Source organism: Arachis ipaensis, chromosome B06, assembly GCF_000816755.2.
Source record: "Arachis ipaensis cultivar K30076 chromosome B06, Araip1.1, whole genome shotgun sequence".
Lineage (NCBI taxonomy): Eukaryota > Viridiplantae > Streptophyta > Magnoliopsida > Fabales > Fabaceae > Arachis > Arachis ipaensis.
Window position 1 is genome coordinate 32,043,784 of NC_029790.2, and position 12,360 is coordinate 32,056,143.

Genomic DNA, 12,360 nt, shown 5'->3' on the forward strand with positions numbered 1-12,360 from the left:
CGAGATGGAATATAATTTTTTGTTGAAAGATAAATTATTTATATAATTATATTCATTTAATTAGTTTTTAAATAGCTACAAGCATCAGGTTCTTATTTCTTTTACGGTTTTACCCTTTCTTAGCGTTTTGTTCATTCACCTGCTATAGTTTATTTTAGTTCATTCACATATACATTGTGCAACACGCTTTACATTACTATTATTGCTTTCTTTTACTCCTTCTTTTTGTTATCATTTTGTTATTATTATCATCATTATATTATTCATGATTTTTGTTTGGTTTGTTATCACATTACTTTATTTTTATTTGATTTGTTATTATATTCACTATTATTATTCACATTACAATTTGTTTCATTAACGTTATATATTATAAAATTTGATATAATTTATAAATTATATAGTATCACTCCAAAATTAAATTCAAAAAAAAATTTTAGTTAAGTGAATATTAAAAACAAGAATACAATAAATGAAAGAGAAATAAAAATTGTAAAAGCAAAATGGAATGATTAGAATATTAAAATATTTTAACTATCTGTGTAAAAGAAATACAAGATGGTAATAAGTCTAATAAACATTTCAGTAAAATTGGTTGAAAAAATCTAAGAAAAAAAGATTAAAAAGAGAATAGGACTCCTATATATATAGAGACAACTAAAAAATAGATGGAATACTCTTAAATCTTATTTTTAATTATGGACTAAATTAGTTGGACAAGAGACTGATCTTGATTGCGATCATGAAAAAAAATAGTGTTAGCTTCTGAATTTTAGTGGAATGATAAAATTAAGATATATTAATTTTGCATTATAAAATAATACATAAATTAATTTTATTTATAAAATTTATTAGATATTTTTTATATTTATTCTTTTGAATATTTTAAATAGATTAATACAGAATTTGCTAAGTTTAAGAATGAAGGTCTTAAATATTTTGAAACTTTTATTTAATAATGACATTATAGATAGTATTTTTTGTTTTCTTATCTTATTTTTCATGTTAATTTAAATTATATGGGATGAGTGATTATGAAACAGATAATAATACTTAATATGAAGAATATGAAAAAGATTACGAGTCAATTGCTATATTAATTATTTATTGAGTTGTCAATTATTACTTGCGATATATCCTCAAACAAGAGAAAAGGGCTTTAAAACTATCAAAATATCAATGACTATTAGAATTGAAGGAAGAGAATGAAATGCGATTTTTTGAACAATTTAAAATGAGAAAATCAGTTTTTAACCGTTTTATGCAATAACTTAGTTCTCAATTATGGTTTGAAATCCACACGAGGTATTAGTGGAAAAGAAATGGTAGCAACATTCTTATACATGCTTGGGCAAGAAACTTTTTATAGAATGTTGGAGGTGCGATTTCAGCATTCAGATGAAACTATATTTCGTCAATTCATCATGTCCTATCATATATGAAGAAATTGTCAAAAAACATAATTAGACCTATTGATCTTAATTTTGGAGACACTTAAATATATTATAAATAATGATAAATATTGATCGTATTTCAAAGATTGTATTGGAGCTATAGATGCTATATGCTCATGTTCATTAAGATGAGTAAGTGTAATTTATTGGTAGAAAAAGAAATACTACAACAAATGTAATGGTTGTATGTAATTTCAATACATGTTTTACATTTATATGAGTTGGTTGGGAAGACTCTGCACATGATACAAGAATTTTTATGGATGCTCTTCGAACAAAAAAATTAAATTTTTCACATCCACCAGAAGGTTAGTTATATCATTTAAGTTTATTTTGAGGTTAAATTCATTTTCATGCTAATATGTGACTTAATTTTTATATATTTTTTAATGTATTTCAGGTAATATTATTTAGTTGATGCTGGTTATCCAACTTTTAAAGAATTCTTAGGACCTCATCGTCATACAAGGTATCGTATTTCACAATTTAAACTAGCACCAAACTTTAGATCAAATATTATAAAGTTCAACTATTGTCATTCAAGTTTAAGAACACTAATTGAAAGGACTTTTGGAGTATATAAAACAAGATGGAAGATACTATAAAACATGTCATTAAAAGCCAAATTTAAAACCCATCGTGATATCATTATTGTATGTTTCACCCTTCGTAATTTTATAAAAATGATGAATTTTAATGACATATGCATTTTATAAAAGTTTGAAGATATTGTTTTGTTACAAGTCAATCAAAATAATAGCACTACTGTAAAAAATAGATTAATAAATTCTAAAATTAATGAATGGGAAGAACCAATACAAGAAGATGTTCAAATAATAAAAGAAATAAAAGACAATATAAGCAATATAAGAGAGTAATTATCAGATCAAATAAATTAGTATAATTAATTATTTTTTTTATTATTATTAATAAACTCTTTTATGATTGAATGTCCTTTTAAGTAATATTATTATTATAAAAGTACTTTTGTATTTTTGTATCCAAACAATAACTTTAATTCACATATAAAAAATATAATTTTATAGTAAAAACTATTTTAGTAGTATGTCATGCGTCTTAATTTTATAAGAGCATCAAAAAATTCAAAATAATATGAGAATGTTCACTACATACAGCGTTGATGCATATAACAATTAACAAGAGTAAAGAGACACGTGTGAAGTGTTGTTGTTTCAGTTGGAAGCAAAAGGGATAAGGAAGACACGATGACCCTCTCAGTTCCAACCACTTCGTTTCGCAACTGCACTCTTGACTTTACTAACTCGAATCTTCCATAGCATCATGCCATTGCAAATTTACATCCATTCACACCTTCCATTCCCATTACCAAATTTTATATCTCATCGCTTCTCTTTGCTATATCAAACCTCCTCCTCCTCCTCTTCTTCTTCCCCTCTCAAACTTGTCTCTTCCAAAAGGGACTCCCAACGAAACCCTGCTGATAACAATAACAATAATGGTATATTACTTCTCTATTCTAGTTGCCATTGTTGTTCGTTTTGCATGTTCTTTTTCACTTGTGAGTCTCTCTAATGTTGAATTTTTAGATTTATTTGCAATTTGATTGTTTCACTTATTGATTCCTTTTATCTGAAAATTCTGAATGCACGATTCAAATTTCATAGTGTGTTGTGAAATGTTAGAGATATTAATGGTACTCGCTGATATCATCATATATTCATATTGTGTAGGCGCATGATCAAAATTTAATTGCTGCCAGAGACCTTATGCCACATTCACATCTTTATTTTGTTAAATTAAGTAATATATGTTTCAGTTTTAGTTTGAAAATAGATAATGTATATCGACGCAATTACGCAAACAATATGTATATGTTAGTTCCTCTAGAAGATAAAGAATATGGAGTGAAACTTAACAAAATTATTTTTAAGACACCTAAATGTATTTCCCTCTCTATTTCTCATTGTAATTTGGTTCCTCCCAAAGTCTAGTATGTATGGATCTAAAATTTCGATTCCTAAAATACTCCCTCTATTTTCAAACAGCTATGTTGTGTACATTGGCTGTAATCTACCAATTTATCCATGGATATTTGAAAAGATAAATGTTTAGGGAGTTAATACTGTTTATGAACATTAACCAATATTCTGGGCCAACATTATATTTTTATACTATTAGGATTAATGATTTAGGATTTAGAATTTAAAATTTAGGATGTAAAATTTAGAGTTTGGAGTTTAGCCAATACCGTATTTACATCTAAAATACGTTTGTTGGCCATGTAGCATTGCTCATTTAAAAATGGAAGAAGTACATTACTATGGTTGTTATCAATGCAAGCATTTAGTTAGTTAGTTAGTTATGACAAGCTACCGAGTTAGAGTGTAGCTTAGCTTGTATATATATATAGCTTTTAACCTGTCACTAAGGGAAGTTAGTGGAGGATATATTTCCTTCCTTTGTTGAATATGTTGAAATCTGATAACGAGTTTTGTTTATGTATTATTTGTGGCAGGTGATAAATCTTCAAGAGACTGGGACAAGGCATGGTCAAATTTCAAGAAGCAAGGGAAAAAATCACTCTTCTCTGGATTCTCACCAGATAAGTATGTGAGTTGGAACCCTAGGCGCTCAGAATTCCCAATTTCTGAGGAGGTTGATCCCATCAAGAGAACTGAGAGATCAAACCTCAAGTTCTGGAACAGTCCCACTTTCACTCTTGGGGGTGCAGTTATAATTGTCTTGTTTCTTTTGTTGTATACCATTCTTGCACCAATCAAGTGAAGTGATTACCTTTTAAAGTAGTAGAGATATAACAATAAACTATTATTGTTTCCTCAGAAATTGTAAATTTTGTTTAACAAAAGTAATCAATGTCGCTTCCTGTGAAAATGGAGAATTTTTCTTTTTGTCTTTTTCCCTCTTCATATTTAAGGTGAAAGTGATCTATAATTATCTGAGGTTTGGTATCATAAAACTTAGCGACTCAGTGTTAATGTAGAACAGCCAGCACTAGGATTGAAAATCAAAACCCAACACTCCAAATTCTCCACCAGGAGCTGAAACTGATCCTAGCGTGAAAAACCTCCTATTGTAGGTGGACACTATTAGGTCCCTTTCATTGGAGACTAAAGAAGGACAAAAGAAAAAATCTAGGGGGTTAGCAACTTTATTAAATTTTGGTCAGCATGTAACCAGCAAAAGAGGAGTGAGTAATTTTACACCATTAAAAACATCATTGATAGCTACAAATTACAAAAATTGCTGGTCCCCAGCACTCTTTAGGACAAAATCCATGTAGCCATTGGTTAAGAATTCTTATGATCTTTAGGCTTGTCTGGTCTTTAAAGCAAGGATTCATTCCATGATGACTCATCAGTCACTGTTCCATGCCCTTCCCCAAGTCACAATATAAATAGTAATGTTTGTTTCTTAGATAGTCACATGCAATACGCCAATACCCTACTGGCCTTGAATGTAAAAAATTAAAGAAGAAAAATAAAAATCCAACGGATAAAAAAAGTATATGATAAGTTACTCTTCGTAAATAAGCATCACTGAAAATTCTGCTCTAGTGACTCGTATCAAAGTATCAAACAATGCTTGGAAACAAAGAAATATTGAATCTCCACTCTCTTACGAGATTTAGGCTTTAAACCAAAGAGAGGCAGGTCAAAGCTAAAATCAATATTCATCATCCTACTCGTCAGAATGGTAGAAGGAGAAGAGAGCACCGGTCAGCAAGGAAAAAGTGTTATATGATCTACATCCTTCCTTCACTGGCACTTATGCATAAGATATCAACTGCATACTAGTTCCATACTATAGTAACGTTTAGTTATTCATTTCTGTCTCTAGTAACCGTATCTAGCATATCACTTGGCTTATTAGTCCCACCTTGTATTTTATGGACACCCGGTAATCTCTTCTAAAAATCTCAATTTTATAATTTCAATTAGAGATATATGATGGTTTCCTTTCATTCCTTGTTCTTTCATCACCATGGATTTCAATAGATAGACAAAATGTTTGGGAGCTTCAACTGGAACGGCAACCTGCAAGTTAGAACACGAGCAAAGAACATGCAATCATCCAAGCCATCAGACGATTAATGAGATCCACGGCAGGTTTCTTTCTTCTTATATCTTGTAATTTAACGAATTAACCAACATTTAAGTTAATCATGTTATTGTATAGAAAGCGAAGCACGTTGGAATTGAACATCCCACACGCAAACCACAGATGCCAGAGTGTATGTTTCAGTTGCATGCGTAAAATAAAATTGGAAGGTCCCCAACAAAGAGCAACTCTCAAGAACAAAACTAGGCAAGAGCTGCCAAATACCTTGTGTTCAAACCAGATAATAGTTAATAGGACCAATGAGAGATCTAAACTACATGGAGCTCAATTATATGGCAATGGAAATTATTCATACCAAAAGTAAAGTAGAGAACAACAATTTCATTATCATCAAAGGCCTCATTCAAAAGACTTCCTCAAAGGGCGACAGAAGGTAATGGCTACAGGTAAATGCTCTATCAGGCACCAGAGGCATGAAAATATCACATTCAAGGTGTTATGACCATATGCTAAGAATTATACTTCAGCTCCTTACTCCTTTATTTGGATTGATGTCCTTGATAAGCTTGCTTCCAATTCATTCAACTCATCCATGTCCAGTTCATCATCGTCGTCGTCATCCACATCAACATCAGTATCCTCAGCATCAACACTAACTGTGGACGTGCTGGGACCGTCTTGAGCAGCATTCCCATTGACCTAAAGTTGATCCCAACAATTGAAAAAATGAATTACACAGTAATCAAGTTAAGATGTTACACAAACACAACAATACTTAAGCATATTGTTTAACCATGCATTCAATAAAGTAAGAGAGCGCAAGTGTGATCATCTTTGAAGGGTTAAAATGCCATTTCTTTCTTTTGAGGGGCCTTTTTGTCGAAAATTGAATTTTTTTTTAGGGCCAAAATTAGTCACTCGTGTACCAACTAGAAAGCAGCACAATGGTCTAACTTGACAATTTAGGTAAGGTAGCTGTAACCAGTCGTTGTCAGGGAGTTTGAGGGTTTAGGGAAGGTGCAAGGCGCACCCTACAGTGAAAACTCCAGTGAAAACTCGATCATAACCAAATTTCTATTGGACCCAGAAAATACAGATTGAAATATAAAACTTGTAAAAGCAATTTTTTTAATCAAGTTGTAATGATAGAAAACACACACACACACATGTATCAGATGTATAATGTATTAGGTGAGAATGATTGTTATATGCGAAATGAGAAAAATAACCTTGGCCAAAAAGTTAAATAGCATGGCTGAGATTAAATCTTCTTACTGAAATTCTTACTGAAAGAAGATGCCAGATGAGTGGAAAAAATGCCACATTGATACCTATCTACAAGAATAAGAAGGATATACAGAGTTGCAAAAACGATAGAAGGATCAAACTCATAAGTCATACCATGAAGTTATGAGAGAGGATGATAGAACAGAAACTGAGACAAGAGACACAAGTAATAGAAAATCAATTTGGTTTTATTTCAGAAAGATTGACCATTGAAGCTACATACCTGTTAAGAAAGATGATGGAGATGTATCATAGTAATAAAAGAGATCTGCATACGGTGTTTATTGATTTGGAAAATGCGTATGATAGGGTGTCAAAGGTCTTATAGAATGTTTTGAAAAGGAAGAGAGTAAGGATCTCATATATTCGTATAATCAAAGACATGTAAGATGTGGCTACAACTAGTGTGAAGACTCAAGGTGGTATGATAGAAAAATTCCTTATTGGTATAAGATTACATTAGAAATCATTCTTAAGCCCAAACCTTTTCACATTAGTATTGGAAGGTACTTACAGAGTATATCCAAGAGCCTGTGTCATTGTGCATACTTTTTGCCGATGATATCATCCTTATGGGAGAGTCAAAAAGATTTATGGAGAGAAGCTCTAGAAGTGTATGGTCTGTGCATAAACCGTAGCAAGACGAAATATATAGAAGGAAAAACCCTAATACAGAAGTGAAGGTTGGAGAAAACAACATACAAAAAGTTAAAAATTTTAAGTAGGTTTAATTACTCGGTTGGTCTCTATAGTTTCGCAAAATTTTCAATCAGGTCCCTATACTTTTTTTCCTTTTAATTGGGTCTCTGCACCAATTTTTTTTCAATTAGGTCCCTCTTAGCAGTAATCGACTTAATTTTATAGAGAACCAACTAAAAAAAAATCGGTGCAAGAACCCAAATAAAAGAAAAAAAATTGTAGGGACCCAATTAAAAAATTGGTGCAAGGACTCGAGAGAAAAAAAAAGTACAGGGACCTAATTAAAAATTTTGCAAAACTATAGAGACCAACAGAGTAATTAAACTTTTTAGGTATCTTGGATGCATCATACAGGATAATGGAGGATTGAACAGGATATAAATCATAAGATCCAAGCAAGTTGGTCAAAATGACGGAGTGCGGCTAGTTTCATATGTAACAAAAAAGTGCCTTTAAAACTTAAAGGTAAATTATATCGCACTGCTATCAAACCGGCTATGCTTTATAGTACAGAGTTTTGGGTGGCCAAAGAGGAGCACAAACATAAGTTAAGTGTAACAGAGATGAAGATGTTAAGATAAATGAATGATCATACGCAATTGGATAGAATAAGAAACGAAAATATAAGAGAGAGTTGGAATAGCACCTATTGTGAAAAAGATAGTAAAATCGCGTCTCAAGCAGTTTGAACATGTGAGAAAAAGACCAATAAAACACCCAGTCAGGAGGGTGGATGAAATGGAAGATGGATAAGGAGTGAAAGGCAGAGGAAAACCTAGAAAAATCATTCATGAGGTGGTCAAACGAGATCTACATGTAAACGGTCTCTATGTAGACATAATAGAGCTCAATAGTGTTGTTTCATCCATGTAGCCGACCCATCTAGTGGGACAAGACTTTGTCGTTGTCGTTGTTGAAAGTTCACCCTCTCTCCCTCACCCACCTCCCCAACTCATGCAATCCAAGCTCAATAGTCCCACCACCAACCGAATAGCACTTTAGTAGTCCACTTTTCCCTCAATATCCACCACACCTTCCAAATCATTTTAAAATGTTTGAACCGTACATAAAAGCCTTACAACGGCGTAAATTCCTTTGGGTAGTGAACACAAATTGGTGAAAGTAGAACCATACACAACCAAAAATATATTTCAAAGTTGGTATAATTCCCACCATATAGACCTCCTTAATGTCAGTTATATCCTTACTTCAAAATATTAGCCAAAACTTTGGAAGAGAACGACTACTACAAGACTTTGATGACTGCACATTTGGGACCTCTATAGAATACGAAAAAGTATGCTGGCTTGAGAATCAAAGAGGTTAGCTGTCAAACATAATATTTTTCACACTAACAGAATGAATGCCCAACATAATATGCCCAGTCTTGCATTCACCCGGATGCATCTCAAATTTCATATACACACATCGGATAAGACGACCAAATTGTGGAGAGGAGTATATGAACAAAAACTGTACCTTCTGTTCAGAGTCATCGGATTCGGGTTCCCTTTGATACTTCTCATATGCTTCAGCATCATCCACAAACACGCTAGCATCTGCCAAAAATAGCTCACGACCACTGCGAAAGGAAAGGAAACAATATAAGATGATAGTGCAAAACAACCAAGCATAAAGATCATCAACCATTGTAATCAATAGTAAATATGTTGAGCATGCAGCACCTATTCACTGTTTTATTGATTAAGAAAAAAAAGAGGAATGTACCTCATACGGTCATTCTTGGCCCTCTCAGCTTGCTGTAAAGCCAAATTGGCATCTCTTTCTTCTATTTTCTTCTTCTTCCATTGCATGAATAATTCAGGAGTCATAGGAGTTGTAGTTGCCACTTTAGCACGCTAAACCATGATAAAACCTTATGTTAGATAACCTAATGCAAACAATTAAGTGACATAGCTCATTGTAGAAAAATATTTTCACCTGATTTTCTATCTCCTCTTCAATTGTTAGTTTTTCTCTTTCTTCCTCTAACAAAGCCTTCATTTGAGATTTTAAAACATATCCGGGGGGAAGGGCATGTCTATAGTGGCAATTCTTACCACCATTGGGACAGACCCAAAACCAACCATATTGCTTCTTCTCCACTGCATCCAAAAAGTATTTACATACCTAAACAGAGAACACAAATAGCATTAATGGCCACATTGACCTTCATGATCCAAATGACCAGTACAAGTAGGACATAAGCACTATCATCAATATGCTAAAAGACACCCCTCCATGAACCCAAATCACACGGATAATTCCAAGTTTCCAACGAATGAAATGAAACTTACAATATCAGTTGGTTTGTTCTGATTGTATTCAGTTTTCTTCGACTCCACTACCTTCTCCAAAGTCTCTTGATCCCAATCCTCCATCGTGTCTTCTGAGGAAATGAGAACCAACAAGAAGTTAATAAGAATTGAAAAGCCATCAAACCAAGACAATAAGCAAATGAATATCAACATTGAACTTTGGTAGAGTACCCTGATCACGCTTATCACTATAGATGTCAATCTTTTCCCCTTTCCTCTGAACATTCAAGTCATGCGAGAACTTGCACTTGAAGCCCTTAGCACATTGTCCAACCTTGAAAAACTCACACAATATGGACTTAGGATCAACACCTGCTCTTATAAAAAAATTCAAATATTAGCTTCATCCAATACTGAATAAACCCAGAAAGTAAATATCAACAATAATAATGAAATTATTATTCAAAATAAAGAGAAAATTACCAACAGGGACTTTGGGTTGGGTAACAGCTATCTTGAACAATTCATTCAGCTCCTTGTCCTTGGCCTTCTCTTCCTCCTTCTTTTTCTGTAATCATCAAACAAATACCCGTTGCAATTAACACATAACAAAAACTTTTAAATAAAAATGTGAAGAAAAAAATAAATTGGAGCTGAAAAAACAGGAAATTGAGTACCTTGGCAGCGGTTTTGGAAGGATCGGGTTTGGGTTGTACGGATTGCTTGAGGTTCTGAACATATTTCTGAACATTTTTGCTCTTGTTCTTGTTCTTGAGACCGAAGGTTTTGTCCTCTACGATCTTCTGCTTCTTCGCTAAATCAGCTTTAGATTGCTGCTTAGGCGGCATCTCTGATCGGCATCAAATAAATGAAAATAAACTATTTCCTTTAAGTTTTGAATTTGAGGGTGGGGGGTTGTGATATTAGGGTTCTGTTTGGTGAGAAGTGAGAAATTTCGCATACGACGAGGGAAGAGGAGGAGGTGGGTGCGTTTCCGGGGAGAGGATTGAGGTCGGGTTAGGGTTTGGACCGGAACAAGGTCCAGAAGTTTTCATACCGATGGAATTACGGATATACCCTTCCTTCCTTCCTCGTACTTTGTAAGCTGTTGACGTGTCGAATTATGGTGGAGCTTTGTTAATGGGCCTGGCTTTTCGATTCTCTGTGACTGTGCTACTTTAGGGTAAAAAAAATTCTTTCCTTTTTTTTTTTTGTTTTGATTTGATTTTTCCGATAAAACATGATAAAACTTTAGAATCCTATCGGACGGTTGGTACTTAACAGTAGTGCGTCAAATCTAAGTCTTCAATTAACTCGAGTTTGATTAGTTAATGGTGTCAAATTTAATGTTAGTTTGTTTGAAAACTATATGAATAGGAGAAAAAAATTATTTCTTTTTTATTTTTATTTGAGATTTAATGGGCAAATTATTTAAATAAAATGTTTGGAAAATAATATTATCAAAATACAACTTTTAAATATTATAGACGGAATAATGAAAAAATTGCAACACCCCGATAGCCAATTTCTTTACAAATAGCAACAATGAAAAAATCACGACATTCCAGTTTCTTCATAAATGGCACATGGCAGAAATCGCAATACCTTATAGCAATTTACATGTGTCTATGTAATTACCAATTAACACTACCATATATTAACATACATCACTATAATAATTAATAATTAGTTCATATGTTTTATATTCAATTATATCTTTTTTTTTTGTTTTGACTTGTATCATTTCAATTCAATCTATATCTTGTATTGGATCATTATGTTATTTATTTTGGAAAGTTACCTGAAATGTTGATTTGGGTCTGAACGTGTAGGTATTGAGGTGCTGTTGTTCGAGTTCCTCGTGAGGAGATGACGAGTAATACCTTGTAAGAGACTTTGATGCTTAAGTTAGCAAAGACTCTAGGCAGATTTTTAGTAGATTAGATCGTGAATGTACTTGAGAGGTGTTAGTTTACTTATAGTAGAACTGATAACTACCATCTTTGTTAGAGTAGTTTCATCTTTTCTGATAAATAACCGTTATTTTTTATCTTGAGAGTTTGTTAGAATCTATCATTTTAGTAAAGATAAAGATTATAGGCGAGATTTGAGGAGGCAATATCTTACTTTTGGGCCTGTAGAATTGGGCTCTTTTGTCCGTGTCCAATATATTTAAAGAGGTCGGACGTATCCGGGAGGCCACCCTTTTTGGTGGGTCTTTTTATCTTATTGAGTCTGACTTTATTTATTAGGTCAATATCAACATTATCCTATATTTTTTTTGGTGACTTAACATTATCCTATATATTATATAGAATATATTATTATCGTTATCCTATATGAGTAATAATATATTTTTTATAAAACTTATGAAATTACAAAATCTACAAAATTATTAAAATTAATATATATAATATTAACTTTAATTATTAATTTTACTGATGTTATAAACTTTATGAAAAATATTATATCTTATTTTACTAATAGTTTCTTCTTCTTACTTTGTTTTTTTATAACTTAACCTTGTACTTATTACATATTTTTTTTACTCTATTTTATTTATTATATTTAAATAATAATATATTATCACTACTATAATA

General features: G+C 32.3%; 2 protein-coding genes across 3 annotated transcripts; one reads left to right on the forward strand and one right to left on the reverse strand.

The window, feature by feature from the left end:
• On the forward strand, nt 2,607-4,349 carry LOC107648163. The gene is made up of 2 exons (XM_016352144.2): nt 2,607-2,934; nt 3,952-4,349. The coding sequence occupies exons 1-2, from the start codon at nt 2,757-2,759 to the stop codon at nt 4,218-4,220; spliced, it is 447 nt and encodes a 148-aa protein (XP_016207630.1). The 5' UTR covers nt 2,607-2,756; the 3' UTR covers nt 4,221-4,349.
• LOC107648660 (zinc finger CCCH domain-containing protein 21) lies at nt 5,747-10,824 on the reverse strand. Of its 2 annotated transcripts, none has more exons than XM_016352466.2 (8): nt 10,438-10,824; nt 10,244-10,328; nt 9,992-10,132; nt 9,800-9,891; nt 9,444-9,632; nt 9,231-9,361; nt 8,982-9,084; nt 5,747-6,215 (listed from the first exon to the last, which is right to left on the reverse strand). In XM_016352466.2, exons 1-8 carry the CDS (start codon nt 10,606-10,608, stop codon nt 6,048-6,050), a joined length of 1,080 nt encoding a protein of 359 aa, XP_016207952.1. In that variant the 5' UTR covers nt 10,609-10,824; the 3' UTR covers nt 5,747-6,047. The 2 variants fall into 2 exon arrangements, with proteins under 2 accessions (XP_016207952.1, XP_020960040.1); XM_021104381.1 differs by lacking the exon at nt 5,747-6,215 and adding an exon at nt 6,735-6,851.

What these genes read in the sequence shown, in the direction of transcription:
- LOC107648163 (XM_016352144.2), top strand. Translation starts at nt 2,757, where the DNA reads ATGCCATTGCAAATTTACATCCATTCACACCTTCCATTCCCATTACCA. An exon ending in TGATAACAATAACAATAATG is followed by an intron (nt 2,935 to 3,951) that starts GTATATTACTTC and finishes TATTTGTGGCAG; the next exon opens with GTGATAAATCTTCAAGAGAC.
- LOC107648660 (XM_016352466.2), bottom strand. Translation starts at nt 10,608, where the DNA reads ATGCCGCCTAAGCAGCAATCTAAAGCTGATTTAGCGAAGAAGCAGAAG. An exon ending in TAGTGATAAGCGTGATCAGG is followed by an intron (nt 9,892 to 9,991) that starts GTACTCTACCAA and finishes TCATTTCCTCAG; the next exon opens with AAGACACGATGGAGGATTGG. An exon ending in GCCAAGAATGACCGTATGAG is followed by an intron (nt 9,085 to 9,230) that starts GTACATTCCTCT and finishes TTCCTTTCGCAG; the next exon opens with TGGTCGTGAGCTATTTTTGG.